The sequence below is a fragment of the Rhipicephalus sanguineus genome, chromosome 3, assembly GCF_013339695.2.
Source record: "Rhipicephalus sanguineus isolate Rsan-2018 chromosome 3, BIME_Rsan_1.4, whole genome shotgun sequence".
Taxonomy (NCBI): domain Eukaryota; kingdom Metazoa; phylum Arthropoda; class Arachnida; order Ixodida; family Ixodidae; genus Rhipicephalus; species Rhipicephalus sanguineus.
In genome coordinates this window covers 151,722,172-151,745,991 of record NC_051178.1, presented here as the reverse complement: position 1 = coordinate 151,745,991, position 23,820 = coordinate 151,722,172, and the positions used below count along the sequence as shown (strand labels likewise).

Genomic DNA, 23,820 nt, shown 5'->3' with positions numbered 1-23,820 from the left:
CGTCGATCTGGAAGAATCCGATGTCGACACCGTGTGAGCCGTGACAAGTCACGACGACGGTTGAGCTACGACGATCAACGCTGGAGCTGGCGTGAGTGTTTCCTTGAAGAGAAGCATTCGATTACCGTCCAAGTATTGTGGACTGGATACGCCATTATCTATTCAGGACTCTAACTGTCGTTGAATAGTTGTAATGCATGTGATTGCATTCGTAGCGTGTGATCTGTTTGTTTAGCTCCCGTTGTGTAAACACCATCTGAATTATATTGTGAAGTTGTAACTGGTACCAGCCGAGTGTGCACGTGTTTGTATTATTTGTATTGCCTTAACCGAGAATATATTTCGTTTTCGTTTGTGTTGTCGACTCTCGGCTCTGACTCGGTCTTTGGACCACAACCGGCGTTCGCTGGCGCACCAAAGGACCAACTCTAAATTGTCCGCGCTTTCGTGGTGCGTTTTCGGAGGGCCTTGACGCCAGCCCTTAGAATCCGCCCGGCGATTGCCGCCCCCATTAACGGGATTAGTGACAGCGGTCTTCTGTTTGTTCCTTACTCGTGTCCTAGTCTTTTCGCACAGTTTAATAACGTCTAAAAGGTAAGTAGAGGGCAGTAAGTCAGGCCACGGGTCAGGGGCTGTACGGGCAATATAAAGACGTCTGAAAATTCACATACAGACTTTTTATGGATTGCAAACTAAATTTTTGTGTTCGATGGCTTCGGCCGTGTTCGCTCTGAAGATGTGCTGCGAGACTCCGATTGTTGCGCCGACATTCGCGTATCTGCCTTTCCATCCTCACCAGTGTGTGCACAGACCCAGGTACGCTTGCGCACTATTCGTTCGTATTTCTTTTAATAAGTCGCGACTGGCCTTAACCACGATGACGGTAGAGCGTATCAGCCTCAGGGCTTTGCCTGGTGACCGAAGCTGATGACTGGGGTACCTGAGCGACTCTTGCATTCTCACAGGAAAAATTCGTTACACGTCCAAGCAGACAAGTATTGCTCGTGAACGGAAGAAAAATATGCGATGCTTCCTTGTAGACTGTTCCTTCCGGAAACACAACGGTTTGATGGCGCGTCTGTAGGAAGGGTTACAAGCATTGGCGTAGCCGGGTGGGGGGGTTGGGGGTTCAAACACCCCCCCCCCCACCCACCGGCCTTCCGAAAACTTTTAGTTTCGTGTCTATATACACGCACACATACAAACACACGCACGAACATACATAAAAGGTGGTTGAACCCCCCTACCCTCCAAAAATTTCTGGCTACGCCCCTGGTTACAAGGTAGGTCCTCAAAAAAGAGTGTGCCTTTTATCAAAAACGGCTGATCGATTGTGTGTGCGTGTGTATGTGCGTGCTCAGACACACAGTCAATACATCAGACATACAAACTTGCTGATGCAGCAAACTATATAGCTAGCTCTGCGATGGGCCATAGAAGACAAGACAGGAGGCGAAGGCAAGAGGTGTGGAGTAGGTGTTCGCGCGATACGACGGAGCCCGTCTGCAGCGGTTTCCCTTATCCGTACCTCCCTTTCCAGCGAGGCGCCGCACTTGAATTGCGCGGTGGCTCGAACGAGCGAGCAGGCATCGTCGCTGGTGCTCGACGTCGTGCCGGTCGCTCAAGCGCGCACCCGAGACACGTCCGGGTAAGATTGCCGAGCGTTTCGACCACGCAGCGAGCGCCTCGTGTACGCGCCACCTCAATTTCCGCTCGTCGTATGTTTCGTACGTAAGCCCACCGGCTGCTGCGCAGCTTCGCTTCCCGATTCAGGCACCCGGTGTTCGTCGCGGCGCCGTCGTCTTCTCCCGACTGTTCCTTTATTCCGCACCAGTGGTGACAGCTTCGGCGCCATTTTCGCCGTTCCTAGAATCTCCCCCTTTTTTCCCTACAGCCTTCTTCCTTTCTTTATACCGAGCCTTTCTTGGAGGAAACTTGGTTTTTGTTCACGTTTCTTTCGGTCACCTTATCACCGCTGGACCTTGGGCTAATGACCCGCTGTCGTGACCAATGTTCCATTTTTTTTGTTTTCGTTTTTTTTTTTGCTTTTCCGCTGGACATCTCGTGAAGTCGGAAGTTACTGGCGGGATACGACAAAGCTACTATCGTGGTGCTAGCTATTTCGGGCTGGTGAGTATACTATAGTCGTGTCGGGGAGCGACGCGGCCAAAACATCCAGTTTTATTGCCTCGGGGCAGTTCATTACGACGTCTGCGTGGTATCGAGCGATAGAAAAATGAAAAAAAAAATAAATATTTGAAGTCTGGTGGATTTTGCTTCCTTACTTACGCGCTTATACGTTGGCACGTTTGTGACAACGGGACGCTGATGAAAGGAGTCGGTGCGTAAATTCTGTGACACCAGCAGATGCTAGGAAGGTCAATACATTGCTTAGTTACTTCGGGCACCAGATGTTCACTGGGAGTAAGCAAAAAGCAATAGTTGGGATTTTCGAGTGACATTTTGTCCGTTTCTGCGTGTTCTTTTTTTTTTGTAAACCATAAATTTTTTTTCTTTTTAAGCTGCAGCATGTACAGGCACGGAGAAGCCGAGGTGACATAAACCTCACCTCATCCTCTTCACAGCAAGCAAGTTAAAGCGGAACAAAGGCTCAAAAAAAAAAAAAAAAAAGAACCCTCCAGTCTTCACTCGCTAACACGTCGAAATTCTTAACGTGTACTGGCTTTAGATTACTCTTGCGAGCTATCGGTAAACAGACTGTTAATTTTATTGATATCTCTTTAATACCATCGATAAAGAACCACCGAGTATCCATAGCATTACATTCGATAACATTATCAATATTTCGATACTGACAACTATCGATATATGGCGCAACAAGAACGATCTCTGGTTGCACTATCGCTGATTCGATATTCATGGTACGACATGTACCATTAGAATCTCGGCTAGTGATAGTACCAGAAAAGTTTATCACTAGCTGACTATCGGTAACGGAGCTGGTTCATGCAACTGGGTACAAACTTCTCCACGTTTATGTTGGTGTTGATAGATGGCGCTGCACCGCGTAATTTTATGCTATAGATAACGCGCTCGACAGTACCACCAATATCAACAGCGCGTTATTGATAACGCTATCGTTACTGTGCTTTCGATTCGAAATAATCGTAGTTTGGTATCGTTAGTTACTGCGCGATAAGAGCGAGCGTTGGTTTTCTCCGCACTGCGCGTAGGTGCTGGGACGGAGCATTCTTAAGTCGTTGTGGGCAGCGTGACAAATGCTAAAACGTTAGCAGCATTCTCGCTCGTACGAGCACCGTTAACCAATCCAATGGTGCTGTTAAGACGTCCTCACCCTGCTGTACAGTCCAGCGGCGTTGAGCAAGTCGAAGGGCAACGCGGCCAGCAGGTCGACGATGAACCAGCCGCGCAGGTAGTTGAGGGCCACCGACTTGGGCTTGGCCACCACCTCGCCCTTCTTGTTTACGAAGGTCGTGCGGAAGTTGAGGCCGATGTCTGCATGTAAAAAAAGAAGGCGTAATGGTTACAGTGGCGCTTCGACAGAGTGGCGGAATGACATGTTTGCGTTCAGACAGTTATCTGTTCTGGATATTCATCGTTACAAATTTATCTTCGCCCTGTTATGTTGCTGCATAATGGCCTAACTTGTTACGTCCGGAGTGCTAGAAGAAGGTGTTATATTAAGACAGGTAATGAGTAAACCGTCCAGCTGTGATTTTCAGCGTGCAATTCGTCACATGTGTAAGAACATCTTTGTCCTTACAATAGAGAAGCTACGGTAGAACCTAGACGATGGTCGAAGTATATGTATATCTGCTGTAATCGCACACCATGTAATGAGCTTCTTATGTACTTGAAAGGACCATTCCTTCTTAAATGGTTGTCCACGTGGCTAAAGAATCCATTTACGTCGAGACAGAATTTCAACCGAATTTGGCACCTTGAGTGATTAGTTGTCTGACACTGCGTCCTTTATTTCACGAAACAAACATTTTGGTTTCATTTTCATTTGTTACACCACTTACAGAAATCGTGCTTTTTTGGTCTTTCTAAAAATGGATCAAGCGGAATGGACAAGCATTTCGGCTGTATAACGCTTACGTACGATACCAAGAATCCGCAAAAAACACTATACGTGAGAAACTGCGAAGTTGCATTTTCCTCTGCGGCTGTAAATTATAATTCTCGCAACAAAATCAGATTTCTTTTGCTCGGATGTGTTCTTGGTGATTATCTCACAGATAATTTCGAAATTCCACCGACGCCACCGCCGCGGAGATGAAAGCGAACCAGGGATGCGAGCCCATAACAGCCCATTGCTGTGAAATGAATGGTGTGCCCTCTGGCGACCTTATGCGGCGCTAAAATAGCAGCGCGATACCTCTAACAAAACTGTGTAGCGAAGAGACGCAGGAGTAAAAAAAAATGAAGAAAAGCCCACCACGCATTGCGGAGAATGCGACTACGAATACGACCAGCTTAGCGCAGTGTTGATACGCTCCCGGTCTGGAGGGGAGGGGGGAGGGGGAGGGGGGGTCGACTTTTAGTGTTGTTCCCTCCATCGCGATTATTCATGCCTCCAGGTCAACGTTGCCGATGTCGCCATCCATGCATTGCTAAAACGAGTTGCCTTCCCTTAGGTGGATGATAATGTAACTTGATGACCGTTCTTGCGGGGGGTATGCTGCGGCTGTAATATGCATGTTCTCGTGTTTGTGTGCTCGCGAATATGGGGACAGAGTAAATGTTCGCGTGCACTGGAGCAGCCGCTTTAGATGCAATATTAAGCTCGCTGTGTCGTCAGCTCGTCTGGGACATGGTCGCACGAAACATTTACCGAGAACAAAAGGATGAACTCCGGGGGTGACACGAACGATAGTGCGCGGAAGAATGCCAGAGAACTGCATTAGCCGAGGTACTTCGCCGAGTACGGGTCTTCTTGCGTGCGCCCATGAATAACGCGTGGTGAATTCGTTATAGCTCGTCGTTACCGGAGGATCATCTGCATGTCGCGAAAATAAGTAAGCCGCCATATAAAATGAGACACTGTTTGGGGCCGTTAAATATTGGGACTCCTAGAAGAAAAGAATCAACCAGGCTTTGTTGCTAGTTCACTTCTGCTAGCAGAGTGAGGTTAAAGTTGTAGCAGTACTTCTGTAAAAGGTGTATTACGCATATACCTGACATCTCATCTGAAACAAATTGCAGAAAGGAAACATCACACCAAGCTTTCATTGCGGCAGGAACTCGGGGAAACAGGAGGCAGTGAGCATTAATTAATCACGGCGGTCTCTCAGTTACGTGAGAAAAAAAGAGAACGTTTGGTGAGGGCAATGAAAGTGGACAATTTCACTCGTCGCCTTGTGGTTCATGGCAGGCTCGCGCATATAGCTGTAACTGAGCGTTGTTATAGTTATGGGGCGACGTAGTCTGCGCACTAGTGAAAAGAAATCACGGCATATCCACGTGGTGAATGATGATGAGTGGGGCGAAGCTCCGGAGGGAATCATCGGTAAACCGTGAATTTTCTGTGTAACGCCCCATCAGTAATCATATAAAGAGTGAGAAACACTGCGTGTATATTACAAACATCAAACTTTTATTTTTCTTAATTAGATGATGCTTGGCTTGCATTGTCCCTTCATTATCACGGCTTTGTGGTCCGTAAAATGAAGGGATAGCGGTTCCTGTACGGGTTGCAATTGGAAATTTGAAAATACCAGGTCTATACACGTCCCTCGGACGGTCGTTGTTTTCACATGATCAAAGGACGTGCACGTGAGAGAATATTTGGCTGCCATATGTTGTATTAACCACTCATTGTTCTTTTCGGTAATATCGACATTCAGGTCACCAACTAACACAAATGGTCTATTCTTGTACTTGTCATAATTACACAATGCCGTGTCAATGAATGTCTTGATATTCCCACTCGACAAATTGGGTGCAAGGTACATGGTCATGATGATGCATCCATCAAAATCGATGGCAGCACATTCACCGTTGTGGCTCTGTGTCGTTGGTAGTAGTTTCAGATCTTGTGCCTTTTCTGTTTGTTTGACGTATACGGCCACACCACCTGCAGGACGCTCTGCATCATCGATGCACAAGACTGGAACGTATCCGTTGATATACGGTCTTTTGTCATTCAGCGTCTCGGTAAGACAGAGAACGTCCACCACAGTAAGCATGGGGTCCCGTTCCACATCGTCTACAAGCTTGACATAAAACCAGCTAGGCTTACATGGTAGGCGGGAACTACAGAAGGCAACAACAAGTAAAGAAAACATAAGAGAACGGCAATCTTTTGCCAAGACGTTCGACCACTGCAAAGTTAACGGCTATCTCGTGGGTGGGTCTCTGTAACCTTGTCTTCCATCCGGCGACTCCAAGCGAAAGAGAAAGCGCGCCAAGAGCCTCATGGCGCGTTACTTCTGAAATGTTGTCTTCGGGCGTCGTTGAAAACACGAGACGCAGTAAAGAAGAAAGAACGCCACACAGGCGAACACGCACGAGAGTCTCACTCGTCAACGTCGTCTTCTTCTTCTACTGCATACCAAAACGCGCGCTTCTCACGAACTAGAGGTGGCTACTACAAACAAACGGAGGATGGACAGACCCACGGCATAAGGAGCTTCGCCCCTAAAAATTCCGAGACCTTCGTGTTTATTCCTGAGGGGGCGAGTATCCGGCTGAGTATGGCAGAATTTGTCAATGGTCGCGTGATGAACGTATAAGTTACCAGGGTCGCACACACTACCGGTTACTCTCATCCTAATGGTTTTTTCCACCTCTTCGCTATCCACAGCGCGAGAGCAAGCTAAATGATAGATAGATAGATAGATAGATAGATAGATAGATAGATAGATAGATAGATAGATAGATAGATAGATAGATAGATAGATAGATGAAAAAAATCGGAAGATACAGAGAAAAGAAAATGTGGAAAGTCTGTTGATGTTCAATGTTGCATATGCATCCCGGCCGCGGCGGCCGTATTTCGACGGAGGCGAAATGCTAGAGGAACGTGTGCTTACCTTTAGGTGCACGTTAAAGAAACCGAGATGGTCGAAATTTCCGGCGCCCTCCACTACGGCGTCTCTCATGATGACATCGTGGTTTTGGGACCCACCAGCCATTGTTATTAATGTTGCACATGTGCCTTTTCTTTTTCTAATTCTGACCTATCGATTTTTAATTTGCACAGAACGACTCCAAACTGCACAGAAAAGCACAGAACGATTCCATTGAATCCTATGTCATACTATGAAAGAAAGCTATACGATGTACTCGGTTATGTCTGAAAGGCGACGGTTATCATTAGAATGAGTGACAAAATATACAGGAAGACAAAATAATGAAGAGCGTTCGCGACGGCCGCGTACGAGTAACGCTGTCCACACCAGGGACAAGGCGAGCGAGAGTTGGATAGGCGAAGGTGATTCGGTTACTCGACAGCGAGAGACGAGAAATAATGGATATTGAGGCTGATGGGAGTAGAAGAAGAAAGACAGGATCGGTTCGGGGGACGTGTCAAGGCTCCTCTTTCAAGGGCGACATCGAAGCCGATAACTTCTGCAAGCGAGAAATCAATGACAGGCGCAAATGCGGGGAGGAAAAGGGAACGGACCCAAGAACGACCTTGTTACGCAAACATGGGTCTCCCGTAGAACACTTTAAGAGTGGTTGGTCCCAGCCTTTCGAGAAGGCAGATATCGGTTTGAAGAGGGGAAAAAAGAAAGGCTGCCAAGCCGTAGACGTGTAGCCTTGATCCAGTGGTCGGACAGACGGTGGCCGTTAGCGACGAGGCACCTCAGGGGAGTCGGTTGCCGGCCACGCGCGCATTACGACGCAGTGTAGCCGAGGAAGAAGGGCCCGTCTCTCCTTTCTCGCGAGAAAAAAAAAAACGGGAAATGCGCGAAGGATGCGTGACTGGTTGCTGCCCGCCGACGGTCGCTTGCGGACCTCGTCGTCTACGCTGTCGTCTTTTCCTCTCCCTTCTCGCTTCCTCTCCTGGGACTCAGGTCTCTCCATCAGCCGTGGCCTTGGCCGACATGGTTCTACGGGGACGCCGTCTGACCGCAGAAAACTGTGCAGCAGGCGTTCATATAGGATACTGGGTTCAGGGAGGTGTTGCCAAGTCGTGTGTGTGTGGGAGGGGGGGGGGGTGTCTAATATAGGCACATAGAGGTATTTCTAACGCAGCAGTGGTTGATTGATTTGTTAGAGCGTCCATCTTCAATGCGGGATGTACTGGGTTCGCTCCCCACAGCCGCCGGGCACTCACCGGTTTTTCTGTACCAGATGTTGTGGGTACTCATTTCTTGAGAATGTGGCCTATCCTTTCCTCTATCTTTCTCACTCCCATATTCCCTCTCCCCAGCCACGCTGAGCCGTGCTCCTTTTCGGGTTGCAGAAATATGCGTCTCCTCAAAACACTGCTGGGTAATGCGGAATTAATTTGGAAGTTGTCGTGCTTATCTCGGGTGGTATGTGGGAGGGCGTAGCGGTTGTGTGTATAAATGCCTTCTACTCAGTGTGAAGGCCGCGGTGAATCAGTGGCTCTGCTCTCTGTAGAACGGAGTCAGTGTTTAGATTTCCTGGCTGCGGAGTGGCCGCTTCGAGATTAATGGTTAATGAAAATGCGTCCGCGTGCCTTAAAATAAGTCTACGTTAAGGGGCGCCACGTGGTCGAAATTATTGCGGAGCCCTCCCAGTGTGGCACCTGTTGTATTCACAGTTCTTCTTTGGGGAGCCCAGCGCCTTCAACCAATCGAATGAAATGAATTGCTTGCATAATGAGGTTTAGCGTCGCAAAATAACACTAGCGCATTGAACAACGCTATATAGTGGAGCGCTTTGCGGCACTTTGACCACGTGGGAAGTTCTTTGAAAAGCTGCCAACGTTAGTATTTTTGCATGAAAACGCCATAAAATATGGGAGTCTAACCATGACATCGTGGGCACTGGCGGATTTTTATAGCCATTAAGCCAAGCCGGCGTCGTCTCCATCATTAGAATGGGGAACGAATATGGGAAAGTACATGTTTGTCTGATACGTTGTTGTCGCTTCCATTCCTTCGGATTTTTGGGCTAAACAGTGGATGTTTCCTGCTTTGTTTGTTTTTTGAATGCGCCAGCCTTTTCAATCCGTTTAAAAGAATCAATCAATCAATCAATCAATCAATCAATCAATCAATCAATCAATCAATCAATCAATCAATCAATCAATCAATCAATCAATCAATCGATCGATCGATCGATCGATCGATCAATTAATCGCAAACAAGAATGGACACATTTTCTTGCTGGTGTTTGCTTTTCAACAGAGCGTGTGGCTCGAGACATTGTTTCATTATACGCATATCCACTGCTTCCTTCGAGATGAATGCAATCGAACTGTTCTCACGTGCTAAACCTGAATAGTTCCAAGAAAATAACACGCGGGCTTTGAGGTGAGGTGAGCCGAGGTGAAGATGGTGTAGGTTGCCGGTGGACCTAGCCTTGCGAAATTTGCAGGTAAATGCCGCGCCCTGTTTCCCCTTTCAGACTATATTGAACTAATCCCCTTCCAAGAAACATTGACGATCTTTCCCAAGTTCACGACACGTAAGCAAATAATTTTCTATATCACTACAGGTCTTGCAAGCCGGGCACAATGGCGTCGCGGAGAGTCTCATCTTGTGGAGCCATGCTGGTGTACTCGCTGGCCCCGTCCGAATGCGATGTAACAGAGAGGCCTCTTCCCTCGCTAGCCCTTTTGTCACACATGGCTGGTGAAGTGTCAACCATAAAAAATGAAAATACCTGTTGACAGCTTCTCTTAAAAGGTGTTGGTGGTTTCTAGGAGCATTCTTCGTTGGCCTAACACTCCGGGCAAGTGTGTCAGCCGCAGTGCGTTTCATCGCATGGGAGTATAGCGCGGCCTATGCAGCTAATTGCCATTTCAAGAACTGCCCAGCAGCAACGTTTGTTGTAGCGAAATTTCCAGCAAAACCAAACTTATTGTTCTATTCGTTCACACTAAAGAGGCCTGATACTTTACTGAATCCTCACGCTCATACGTTCCAATCATTATATACGTATAGGTTTGGTTTGGTTTACTATTATTACGGCATAGTGCTGCCGATAGAATAAATTATAGGGTATCGTAAGCGCATTAAAAATGTCTATAATGACTAAACCGACATAGGCGTGAATACTGAATGGGGAGCATTGTGGCAATACGATACGCGCGAACGGCCTGCCAAACCCAGTGAGGGAGATGGCGCAAGCTCTGCGTGGGCTTCACCGTGCTGCACAGTTCAGACGAGACGGAGCTCAGACGCCGGCGCACGGCGTCTCTTGTTCCCGCCGATGGACAAGGATGCAAAGACCCTCTACCGTTGTTTACCTCCCCTTGTCATCGTCCTCTTGCCTCAGCGTGTCGTGTTAGCGAAATAATGAGAGACGGCGCCGCCGCGCTGAGTGTACATACAGGGTGGGTAATGTATATATGCTATAGGAGAGATGACACGAAGAGGGAGAGTAAGATAGAAGACGCGATCGAGGCCTCGAGGAAGATGTGGGCGTGGCGTCTTCCTGCGCCCTGAAGATGATAGCTGGGCCGGATCGGCTCAGGTGAAACGGCGACAGCTGGAGACGCTGCTGACAGAATTAACACGCCCGACGTGCAAGAGAAGCGAACAAGAGACCGGAGGGAGGGCTTGCTCGTTCAGTATAAGCGAGATGCTGAGCAAGGGAAAGAAATACTGGAGCAGACCATATGTGACCGGATGTACCGGTGTTTTACGTCCAAAAACCACGATGTGATTATAAGGGACGTCGCAGTGGAGGGCACCGTAAATTTTGACCATCTGGTGTTCTTTAACGTGCACCTAAATCTAAGCACACGGGTCTCTAGCATTTCGCCTCCATTGAAATGTGGCCGCCACGGCCGGGATTTGGATGTGCTGCTGTTGTTCCTTCTTAAGCAGTGCGTGAAACTATCCGTGCAGTGTCATATTCGACTTTCCTTTTTTTTCTCTCTTTTTCCTTTTCTTGCTCTTCGTTTTTTTTTGTAACACCTCTCTTCTATCGTCTTTTAGCCCCCTTACCCCTTCCCCCAGCACAGGGTAGCCAGCCGGTCTAGGAACTGGCTAACCTCCCTGTCTTCCCACTTGCTTCTTCATTCCTTCCTTCCTTCCTTCCTTCCTAGACAAAGGACGGAGAAAACACCACACACACACACACACACACACACACACACACACACACACCACACACACACCACACACACACCACACACACACACACACACACACACACACACACACACACACACACACACACACACACACACACACACACACACACACACACACACACACACACACACACACACACACACACACACACCACACACACCACACACACGCACGCACACCACGCACACACGCACACACACACACACACACACACACTCGCACATACAGACACACACACACACACGCACGCAGGCACACACGCTTCTTTTTCCCACGTTCTTTGCATGGGTTCGCACTCTTTTAACAAGATAGAAAAAAACTTAGCCTAAGAGAAAATCGACGGTTGGAAGGAAGCACAAAATATGCGAAGTTTGCGTTGTTTGTGTCTCACTTTTTTCTTTTGTGCCAAGCAATGAATAACCAACCAGCCCAAGTTGATTATTTACCGAGTTTATCGATCATGTAAACGGGAACGTACACGATAAAAGAAAAAAATATGATGCAGAGCCTGAATAATTCATGATGAAGCGTGCATGTTTTCCCTGCTGAAAAAAAAAGCATCACGACGCGCGTGAAGTTGCATAAATAAACGAAGTATAAATCATTTTCAGGTATTGTAAACAATTACGTGATAAGAAACCGAATAGTGGCATGCAGTTTTGCTGTAGTTCCTTCGGGACATTGCTTGGTCCAGTTCTGATGGCGAAACAAAAAGGGCGCTCTAGGTACGCCATTTTCCTCGATTAGAGGTGGACCCGTGACGCGTACTACTCGAATGCGAAGAACCAAATAAGGAAGAAAGCGAGACAGCAATCGTCACTTTTGAAGCGGCAAGGTGCTTGTGTTTCGCAAGAATGTAGCGGTGGTGCAGAAAAAAAAAGAAGAAAGAAACTATACTGGAGACTCAGAGGGAAAACTGGGGCAAGGGCAACAATGACGGTAACCCTAGATAAAGACTGGAAGCAACCGGCAAAAACACGGAACGAAACAAACCCCCAAACAGCGGCTACTCGCAATCACTGTCGACTGAAGCGAGCGAATGTGCCACTCGATTTTCATTACGACCCTTCAGCAGACACACAAGCATATACCGTCGCCTTCGCTTTCCAGCTCCCATTAAACGTTAGGGCCTAGGACGGCCATTCACAAAGGGCAGCCTCGTGGCACGCCAAAGAATCCGGCCTAGTCGATGCACCGCATCAGTCTGGCGCGTACGTGTCCAGGAAAACACGGTTTTCGGTTTCACTCCGTGGCGAGAAGGAGTCAGACGGGGCTCATTGAGTCGTATAGTGGCTCGGCTCGATGTCGTCTCGTCCTGTACCTGACATTGTGTATCGATCGGATGGTGTACGCTATAGAGTATTGGGCAGCTAAGCGTTCACGTTGTTTCTGCATGCTGATCATTTGTCCCGTTACTCACTTACACTGGTGCGGAGCTCCTTTTTCATGATTGTTCTACGACTACGACAATCCGTTGGCTGCTCAGCACTACGTTTCAGGTTTGATTCCCGGCCACTGCGGCCGCACAATCAATCAATCAATCAATCAATCAATCAATCAATCAATCAATCAATCAATCAATCAATCAATCAATCAATCAATCAATCAATCAATCAATCAATCAATCAATCAATCAATCAATCAATCAATCAATCAATCAATCAATCAATCGACATGCCGCCAATACCCGCCCTCTTCATTCGCTTTGTACCGTGTTGGCTTCGTACCGCAAAAATAGACCTATTATCCGCGTGACAAGAAACCAGAGAGCCCGAACCCACACGACAACCTTCGTAGACGTAACGTACGCCTGTGTGTGCAGCTTGCACATCGAAAGCGGCGCGGTGCAGCATGAGGTAATTTTGACACATTTCGAAACTCGTGCCTGTTTTGGCACCGGTTTTGACACTTGCCGCAGGTCCACCCAGAGTTTTGCAAACGCGTAACTATAAGCTTGTTATTTTTTAATCGCTGTCAGGCAGATAGAAAGCCGAGGTTCCATTAACTTGTTCGTGCCATTTTTTTCCGCTTGAAGTCTCCCTCTCAGGCTTGTTACTGCGTCTCACACCGCGCACGGTGTGCGATTCGCTCGTTTCGCAAGTCCTTTAGTGCCGTCTCGCCAGGACCTCTTTGCGGTGAACATCAAGCGACGTTATTAGCTGCATGTCTGTTTGTCCTCTCTGTTTCTTCTCTATTTATGCATTTATGCTAACAAAACTATGTATTAGCCGCAAGAGCGGCCGGGAGACGGCGAGACTTCAGGTTGTAGTTAGGAAAAGTACGTGGGCTGTTAGAGCGCTTAATTGTGTTAATAACAGCACTGTTTTGAGTTACATTTTGATACTCTTTGTTGTCCTATTTTCTAAGCTTATGCATTGCAATTGCGAAGTTCATGTGCACAAGTCTGTGCACATTGTTACTTCAAACCATACGCAGAAAAAAAATAAAAAAGAAAAAAAGGAAGGAAAAAGTAGGAACGAACCAGGGAATCTAATGCTTAACAACGGAACCGAGTCAAGTTAAATGTTTCGAGTCAGTGTGTTTCAGAGCATAATGCTGGTGTACGTATACTCCAATGATAAAAAAAAAATGAAAAAAAAAAACAGAGAGAGACGGAGTTTGGGTTATGAAAAGAGCGCCTCGAATAATATAAACGAAACGGGTTTTTGAATGAAGGCACTTGGGGTGCAGTGGACAATATGTAAAGGCACCAACGGTAAAGGAAGTGTAAACGCGAAGGAAAAGGTCATTCAAAGAACGAAATTTCACGTTCCATTACGGATGTCACGTTGTAATGCAACGCTTGTACGTACGTTGTGAAAGAGAAAACTAAAGATCACCTTAAAGGGCAGTCCGAGTCTTCCTTTACCGAGTCCAAATGAAAATTCCGGCCACAAGATGTCTGGCGTACGTTTAGTTTTTAGGCAGTCCCTTGTTCTACCGCCGGATGAGCGCAATTATAGAAGCTGTCGCTGAGGGCTGCAAACCTCGTTTGCCAAGTTAAGAAACGGAGGAATGAGTTTTTCCACAGACAGGTTAATGGGCCGCAATGTTAATCCGGGACTACGGAGTGTAATTGTCTGCGTGATGGAGTTCGGCTGCTGAGCGTGCATTTGGCGCAAGTAGAATAGACCATTACGTGTATAAAAGAAAGTGCGTGTGTAACGTAAAGATTAAACGCTAACATTTCGCTTAAGTATCTGTTATGACTTCACATAACGTTGTCTTGATGAGAGTAGGAAGTGCAAGCGCACTAGTTAGTGTCCGTGATGTAATTTACCAATGCCTGAGAAAAAAAAAAGTCAGCTTAAGAGAAACATACACATACATTAAGGGGACAGGACGAGGGATGCTTAATCGTGTTGTGTATGTCCGTTTCAAGCGACCTTTTTATTGCGATAGCAATTATATGGACAGTCTCGGCTGGAAAATGTCCGTCCCCGTCATTCACCGTATATGTATAAGTATGTATATATATAGAAAGGCCACAAAGAAAAATAATTAAGAAATTCTTTCCGACGCGCGGAATCGAACGGGCGACCTCTCGCTTTGCAGCCCGCCGCGTTAGACGTTAAGCCACGACAGCACCGTCTCTCAGCCTGCTAACGGCGAGCTATTTATATACACCATGTAATTCAGCATGCTTTCTTAGTGGCCACATAGATGGCGCGACGTGCGCGCGTGTTGCGCGCTTTAAAGATCGTCGCCCCTGCCCCTGCGAACGCCGTTGCTGTTCGCTCTACAGGGCGTCGTCGCTTTCGTGCGCTTATCTCAAGGAAAGAAGGGGCGGCCGGTGGGGTGCTTCGCTTCGCTCGCTGCAGCGGCCGCGTTTGCGAAAGGAGCGCGCTGTTCAAACAGAAATAAGTAACAACTGTGACAATTAGTTCGCGCTCGTCTTGTGTGTACCTGTTCGTTTGTTTCGTGCGTCCTGCTTTATGTTTGAGCAGTGCGCTTCAAGTGTCGAGCTGTGACGCATTAGTTCGCGCTCGTCCTGTGTGCGTTCTTTTCGTGCGTCCTTTGGGCTCGAGCGATGCGCTGGCAATTTCGAGCTGCTTTCCGTTCTTCGCGTTACATTACAATTTATTGCTATCGCAATCATTGCTTCGCCGTTGCGGCGAAACTGACTTTTTTCCTGATACCGAAAGACCCCCCCCCCCTCTCCCCCAGCCAAAAGAAAAAAAAAAAGATGGTTGATCCCTCCGTCATAGGAATCGGAATAACACGAAAGTAAAGCGTGCCCTTACAGAAGTAACTGAATGTTTACTGTACATTGATATAAGAGAGTTTGCACAATGTATATTGATGTCTGGCATCTATAGCACCGTTTAACGTGGATGCACCCACTTTGATGATTGGTGGTACATCTCCATCCCGACGACTAACGCCCATGTTAAATGATTAAACAAGCCCTTGTGGTAGCTGTAGTATTCAACAGTGAAAGCGTAATCAAAGAACGAGGTGTGATAGCCAGAAGAGCGTCGCATATTGGACGCAGAACTTGGTCGCCATTCCGCGGCATGTTAACATGTGATTGAACACCGCGGCAGGACTAGAGGGAAACGCAAAGCGCGTCGTGCCACCCCGGTGTGAGCGCGTGAGTGGGGAACGCGGTGTTACAGCCAGGTGAGGCAGGCGCGCGTCGCAGAGCTATTTTTGGTTTGGATTAGCGCGATGCTATGAGCGAGGCCGACGCTTTTACGACGCTTGGGCCAATGTCGCCACCTCGCGGTGCGTTAAGGCATTGACAAAATTGAATTTCTATTGAAAACGCGCCGAATGGGACGGACGTGCAACGCGTTGCAGGTGCTAATCGCGGAGGCCACAGTAATGACGAATTACTTTACCTTGCCGCTCCCAGTGGGCAACACCACCCCGCCGACCGGGAGAGTGGTAGATATAAAAGGTGCGTTTGTAAATCCTCTAGAGTCTGTGACAGTGGCGCAATGGATAGCGTGCCCGGCATCTGTTGTTGCGGCCCGAGCGGTCGTGGGTTCGATGCCCGGTGACGGAACCTTTTTTTCTTTGCCATCTGATCGTGTACCTTTTTTTTCGACGTCATTTCCGTTACGGAAATACGTCATTGAAGTCTTGGTGGACCCCGGCATAAAACACTTTCGTGTTAAAAAATGGGTGAAGCTTGCACTAAGCCGCCAAGGCTTTAAACAGCGAAACTGGGCGATTCTGAATACTAATCTGGTTGCTTCTAGGTTGTTTGTAGTCCTTAGCTACGTGACGCAGGTTGTTTCTAGGTTGCCTGTGTTAGGCTTTAGCTAGGTGACGCTAGGCTATTTCTACCTTAATGCTCAGCGCAAGGAGGTTCGAGTTAAACCACAGACAGTCACAGACACGACAAGGATGTCCAAACTGCAGAGATGGAACCTCGCGCTGAAACCAAGCGTTCTACGGGCACCTAGATCTACGGGCACCTTCCATCGCTTCGGGGCCGCCGTTGCTTCGCAGCCATTTGTTGAGCCAACTGTTGTCTTCTTCAGTTTTAGTGGACCAGTGGTGAGTAGTGGGGTTTACCGAATTTCCGTGGCACATACCCGTTTATGATGATGATAGTTTTCATCAAGGAACGATTTGCTAAGCAGCTTCCCTGTCAAAAGTGCTCATAAACGAGAATTCGAGTTTGAATCATTGTCAAGTTAGGAAATGTCATCGAGAAGGGTTACTTGCCTGTGTCATTGGTGAAATGCGGTCTTTAGGGTGTATTGTAATTTAGTTGAAACTGAACGACGCACGCACGCCTGTACATACGCCTGTGCAATGTACGGCGCCTTCAGAAATTTCATTAACACAATGGTGTTATGATACGTACGCAAATGACGGCTTCCGTTATGGCCTATACGGCTTTTTACATCGCCACGTCATTTTTGATTCCATTATAGAGCTGGACCGGCGTATATACTGCTTACGTTCTTTCGCTGTTGTTACCGATACGGATGTGGCCCTATGCTTACTAAAGCCTTTCAGGCATTTGTTTTGCTTAAACCTTATGCTTTTTCTATACCCCTCTGGCACACGTCGTCTAACAACACCAGAAAACTTTAAAATATCTTGCGCATCCTAACTGACACGTCTTTCGTTTCGTTAACCCCAAGGTAACTGTTCCGTCGCTCGATGTTGTTCAGAATCGTGCACGGTCGCACTTTGATATTCTGTAGTTCGCAGCGAGGCTTTGTGTTCACATAATTCAACAATGAAAAAAAAAAAAGACCCAGTAGTAGGCACGCTACATCTCCGATGTCACAAAGGGAGTACATTGTCGTACACAAATTAAATTTCTCCGAAAATCAAGTTTTCGTGCAAAAGCGTCAGTATTCGAGACGACGTCTGCATCCGTGCGTGTCGCCTTAAAGGGAGACTATACATTCAATTCATGCTTCATCAATTTTTAGATGACGTCACTCGCGGAGCTGCAGTGGCTCCCTTTTGCGTTCTTACCGATGCTCGCTTCACTTAAACTTCAGTAGAGGTAAGGGACAGTCGTTAAGGGGCACTGCTTTTTTATCCTGCCTCCGAAACGTGGGTGTAGTAACGTGAAACAAGTCCAAAAAGTGCAAAATAGCCAGGCAGAGTGTGTCGCATGACAAAAAACTGGTTTTGAAGCTTAAGTGCGCGTTGGGGACGTCCTAGCGGTATAGCCAATCGAAAAATATAACACGAAAAAAAAAAGACGTAAGGCGTAAACAAAGGTCAGGTATAATGCTAGCTGCTCTTAGGTACCCGTCTACATCTACGACACGTGTCACTTTCGGTTATCCCCGTTGAAGGCCACGTTGTCGGCTCGACAAAAGGTATCTTCTTCATATCTATACGGCGGTCTTTCAGCATTGTCCTTATTTATTATTCTTTTTTTTTTACGTGTGTGTGTGCGCGCGTGTCTCTTATCCGCTCTACGTGGTGCGACACAGGAGCGTCTGTTCATGACAGGCACGTGTCCTTCTCAGGTAATGCTTTCATTCAAGTTACAAGTTCTCAGGTAAGTTTTTTTTTATCTGCCTACTTTTCTATACGCATTTGTTGCTGTATTGCACAAAAAAAAGAGAAAATTTAACCCACGGGGCTATCATTCCATTACGCGTCTAATATTTCCGGTTATGTCGTTCAGGTGGCAACATTGAAGCGCTGCCCTCATAAAAAAAAAGAAAGATGGTAGAATGCGTGGCGTTATTCTTCGAACTAGGCTTTTGTAAGCTTATAAAGCGAAATATCAGGCGGTAAAAGAAGCTGCAAATAGTTTTAGTTGGAAAACCTTGCGGTTGTCGAAGCTTTGTAGTTACTGCCTTTTTTTTATCCTTAATGACAGGAAGAGGACTCTTAGCGAAGTATGTATATCATGAGCAAAAGATAAAGTGAAGCAAAACGAGAAAGCGAGCTTGTTAGTAATGCTTTATAGTAAAAAAATTCAAAGTGCTAACACGACAGGGACAGAGAAGCGCTCGTGTTGTGCTCTTCCTTGTCCATGTCGTGTTAGTTCTTCGATTTTTTTAAAAGTATGGAGCAGAAGATGCTGTACTGTCGATAGTGCCAACGGCGTAAATATTCTCGACGCTCGTGTACGTCAAAATGATAACCATGACTTTTTCCGGCTGCGAAAAGGGCACCGGAGAAGTTGTTCTTGGGGCCGAGATTTATGCGTTATTGCGGTGCGGCAACCACTGCGTCGGCGCATGCGCCGTCTGGCTAATGCGTTCGTGGATCGTCGGAGGGGCCCGTGCTTCAGCTGTGGCTTTATTTACGTTGACCAGATTTCATGTCGCTCAGCCGTTTAACTATAAGATACCGCGAATGTCGACCACGCTCCATCACCGCATCGCTATGGACCGAGAAACTTGCGCTGATAACACCGTTGACAACTTTCGGTGCACCCACAGTAAGCTAAGCTGAGAGGCTTTTTGAGAAATACGTGTCATCGCAGTTTTTCTACTGTGGTGCAGCTTTACTGCGCCAGCTCTGGTTAGGAATGACTTTTGAGAAAGCTTACTTATTTCGTAGTTGAGTTAGAGGCGCCCAACTTTCCATGCAGCTTCGCATAAGGTTTTATTGTGAATCATTTTTTGGCCGGTCTCCCTTTAGCTTTGCGACTCCCCCACAATAGACTCGGAGCCATAACATGAATGTATTATTATATATCATTCTCTCTTTGAGATGTTTTAAGTTATAGCCAACTGCTATATGTAAACAGAAGAAAATATTATAACAACCGAAAGTTGAACTAGTTGGTAGGAATTCATCGTTGAAGAAGTTAATATAAAAACAATAATTGTATCTGGGGTTTGACGTTCCCAAACCGAAGAAGTTAGGCGTGCAGACACAGAGCCACAATAGAAGAGCAGAAAACAACGCAAACGGCGACTGTTAACTCAAAACCCCAGGTTTCGGACAGGAAGGTAGACACTACTTATCTACGCATGCTCAAGCATGACGACACCACCCGCAAATCAGGGACGCGCGCGAGCTTGCGAGAAAGATAACTGTTTCACGTGAAATGTTATCTTAATGTAAGGTAATTGAAGGCTGGCTTACGTGCGCGTTTTTTGTATTATTGACATGCTTAGCCTCAAGAATGCGTCTTTCGTCTGTCTCCCTCGTACTGAGTTCGTGTGGGCACTCTAAAACGACTTAGCTTCTTGGTTTGGTTCCGGAGTAGTTCCGGTTTGGTGCCATAGACGTGCACCTAATGTGCGCACGCCTATGGCAGAGTCCACCTTGGTCGTAAGTCCCGCAGGCTTAAAAAGACTTGGCTGTGCATGTTCCATGATGCACAAAGCATCACGTGGACGTATTTTTACTGTTATAGATGCACCTTCGCGCAGCGCAGGCGCCGTGTTGTGGCCAGCAATCGACGCGTTCTCGGGAATCTCCACAACGCTTATTTAACCTTTCTGCATACGAAGAAAAAAAGATACAGTGCCTGATGCAAAGACACGGACGTACCGATGATGAACATGGCCTCGACGATGACGTCGGAGATGATTGTCCTGTTGCCGTCCAGCTGCGGCTCCGCGGCTGGCGGCGGCAGCGCACTCCCCGCCGGGACCCCACCGCCCGCCCCGTAGCTGCTCTCGTTGGCGGCGTACTCCCGTTCGAGCAGCGAGCTCGCGTTCAGGCCTGCCGCCATCAGGGCGATCCGTTGCTGCTGCTGCTGCACGGTGTGGCTCTGCAATGAACAAAGAGGAGTGCTGTGTTCTGGGAGTGCAGTAGATTGCCTTACTACTTGTAGTACTTGTATTACTACTTGTAGTAATTCTTGTAGCTGGGCGTCTGGGTACACACTCAGGAGGGGAAATGAGCGCGTGCTAGGAGGCCGATTAACAAGCACATGTAGCGTTAATCCAGATGCATCGCCTTGAAAGAAAGAGCTACCTACACCTGGGACGCTACGGAGAGACTGATGTCAAGCGTACCCCTGCCGCTTCGCATCTCTGTTATGCGACAAAGAAGACAAAAATAGTAATAACGACGTTAAAACGAATGAAGCAATGAAAAACAAACAAACAAATGAAGCAAATACAGATAACAAGATTACAAAGGAAGGTTCGCCGATCACTGGAAAATTCACAAACCATCATCTCGAATGCAGCACGAAGTTGAATGTGATTTGATTTATACTAAGGAAAGAAAAAGTCTGTCACAAACCAACTTACAAGTTCCCTATCCTTGCAGGAGGGACTTGATAGTCTGAGCCATGTTTTTACAGAGATTGTCATCATAAGTGCAGTTTCCCATTGGCTAGCGACCTTCGCAGATGTGCTCAACCACACGATTGCCTGGCATCTGTTCGCACGGAGAGTTCCAGCGTGAGCTCCTGCCGGTGTTTTGTGTTTCAAGAGAGCATGGAAGAAAACTAATGAGTCACCGCCCGCTAAATGAAATAGCTGAACTCATAGCGCAGGAACATTAATGTGCGAACACACGTCAGAGTCTGCATATACGTTCGTGTGCGCCGAATTTCCTAAACTTCATTTGGGCTTACAACAGCATTCGTTTATAATAGGCACAAACCCTGCCAATGCTTCGTGCGGCTTCTTTGTCGGCGCTCCGGTGCTTTTGCATTGCATTTCAGTGCTGAGAATAGCCTCGATATCAATTTAATATCTTTGGATGGTTTCTGCCTTCGAAATGGTATGTTACGAGAGCAGTGTATTCACCTCCTTATTAAAGGTAGTCTCTTTGGTCGGACGGTCTTTCACAATGCCATAACAACTCTGTTGGCCCGCAACAAAAGAAGAAAAACAAGATAGACTCTCTATCGTACTTTGGGTATTGCGCCACACGCAGCGTATTTCTCCCTTGCGAGCCGCTTATAATCGGCTCACATTGAGTCGCAGCAATGCCGAATCCGAGTTGATCAGTTGAAAATATTCAACTTCGGTAGCGCTGCAAACTAAGACACCCTCTCGAGGACAACGTACCTGCATCTCGCCGAAGCAGGCACTGTAAGGCACGACGACAGCGACGTAGACCGTGGCGACCAGGATTAGCCAATCCCAGCAGGTCTTGAAGGCGCCGTAATGGGAAAGGATGAAGCGGGACTTCTTGATGGCCGCCGTCTTGTATTCGGGCAGCGCCGTCGAGTGCAGCAGGTTCTGCACGCATCAAGCCACGCAAAAAAAGCATGCATCAGGGTTAATGCCCGACTGGGCCACGAAAAGCGTTACGAAACTATGTTGGCAGTGCGCTAGCCATATGCAGGTGTACTTAAACAATGGTCCTCATCTTTCACACTGACTGCGGGTTTATAAAATTTTACAGCATACAGAATAGCGAATAGCTCAGAATCGTCAGTAGAAGGTGTAATCGGAAAGAGACGTGTTCATTCGAGCTGCCCAACAACAAGCGCATTACAAGGTATATATACGGTATCCAGGATTCATACATGACTAAACAGATGGTTAAAGGGTTAAATTCTTTTTAACTTCAGCATTTGTTATGCCACACTTCAATAATCAAGAATAATTTATCTTGCGCGACGTCATCCTGAGCAGCTCCGCGTGCGTTTAACATGAGATAGAATAAAAGCTTTTTTTTTCTTTTGTTTTTGAGCGTCGAAGGGTACATGCGTATGACGGAGAAAATTAGTGGCACGACTTCAGTCCAAAAAGTGTAAGAACTATGTTAGTTTCGCGATAGCTATTTCTGGCTTCCTCCCGAGAAGTTGATGCAACAGGAAGCCGGTGAAACTTAGGTCTGAGCAGTGAAACCTTCACTGACTTTGGCGAACAACCGATCACTATTCAATCGCAAAGCAAATTGGGTTAGTGAAAGCGAGTTTGAGTAAACGCCGAAAAAAAATGGCCGCGTCACTTGAGAATTGCAAGTCTTGAGGATGTCTATTCCTTTAAACTTAGTTAGGAATTTTTTTTTGTATAATTGAATAACGTGTCTCGTTCGTGGCCAGTGGTCGTACGCTCTCCAACTGCCTTCGTATTTCGAACGTGCCATTTTTCGGTAAGTCGACTAACATTTGCCGTCCTACGGGCGCTAAACTAACTCAATTTGACCACGGCTAAAAACACAGCACGTGAAGTGTTTAAAACGGAATGGTTCTACGCTGAAACTTAAAGGAGTAACGAAACACTACTGGATAGCGGACGAACGAAGCAGAATAGTTAATTGAATCAGAAACCCAAGGGTGAACTTGGCTCTAAACAACTATTTCACTTAACGCTGCAGTTGGACTCGCCGTGGTAGAGAGAGAGAGAGAGGGAGAGAGGGGGGAGAGAGAGAGAAGGCGCGGGTTCGATACCCACCCACGCCGGCCGAGTTTCAATGGAGACGAAACACAAAAACACCCGTGTACTTAGAGTTAGGTGCACGTAAGATATCCCAGGTTGTCAAAATCAATTCGGCACCCGACACGGTGGTCTAGTGGTTACGGTGCTTGACTGCTGACCCGAAGGTAGCGCGATCGAATCCCGGCCGCGGCGGCCGCATTTCGATGGAGGCGAAATGCTAGAGACCCGTGTGCTTAGATTTAGGTGCACGCTAAAGAACTCCATGTTGTCGAAATCTCAGGAGCACTCCACTACGGCGCCCCTCATAATCATATCGTGGTTTTGGGATGTAAAACCTGAAAACTTATTATTATTAAAATCAATTCATCGTCCCGCACTTCTGGTTTCCTTTGTAGTACATTAGTTTAGGTGTGACAGCTCTTCAATCGCGTGGCTCTGTAAACTGTAATCCACAAATGTAAACACGATAAAAGAAATAAACAAAAGTTGGAGACTGACAGTAACTTTTTTCTTCGTAGTGATAGATCATTGTCGACAACTTCGCTAGAAAGCTCGAATGAAAGCCCTTCTGGGCGTTTCGGTGAATGCTTATTTGAAGCCCGGGATCGCATAAGCCGTTGAGAGAGGCAGCATATTGAAGAGGCTTCGTCACGAACGGTGTTAAGTGTCGTCGCCCTTATAATATGCGGGACCTTGAGCCATCGTGTGGTAATGAAAGGCTGAATCGGCTGAGGTCACTGAACGTCATTGGGAGATTATTTGCGAAGCGACTTAAGCCGCGACACGGCGAAAGACAAACATTATGGCAGGCGAAATAAGAGATTTCGCAAGAGTGTTTATTAAAGGCT

At 47.1% G+C, this 23,820-nt stretch overlaps 1 protein-coding gene across 1 annotated transcript in view; it reads right to left on the bottom strand.

The window, feature by feature from the left end:
* Positions 1-23,820, bottom strand: part of LOC119387463 (potassium voltage-gated channel subfamily H member 8) — a gene marked incomplete at its 3' end in the record, with an annotated part of 61,392 nt that overhangs the window by 15,604 nt on the left and 21,968 nt on the right. The window contains 3 exon segments of the mRNA XM_037654856.2: positions 3,317-3,477; positions 20,172-20,394; positions 21,650-21,823. Coding sequence (XP_037510784.1) covers positions 3,317-3,477; positions 20,172-20,394; positions 21,650-21,823 — 558 coding nt within the window.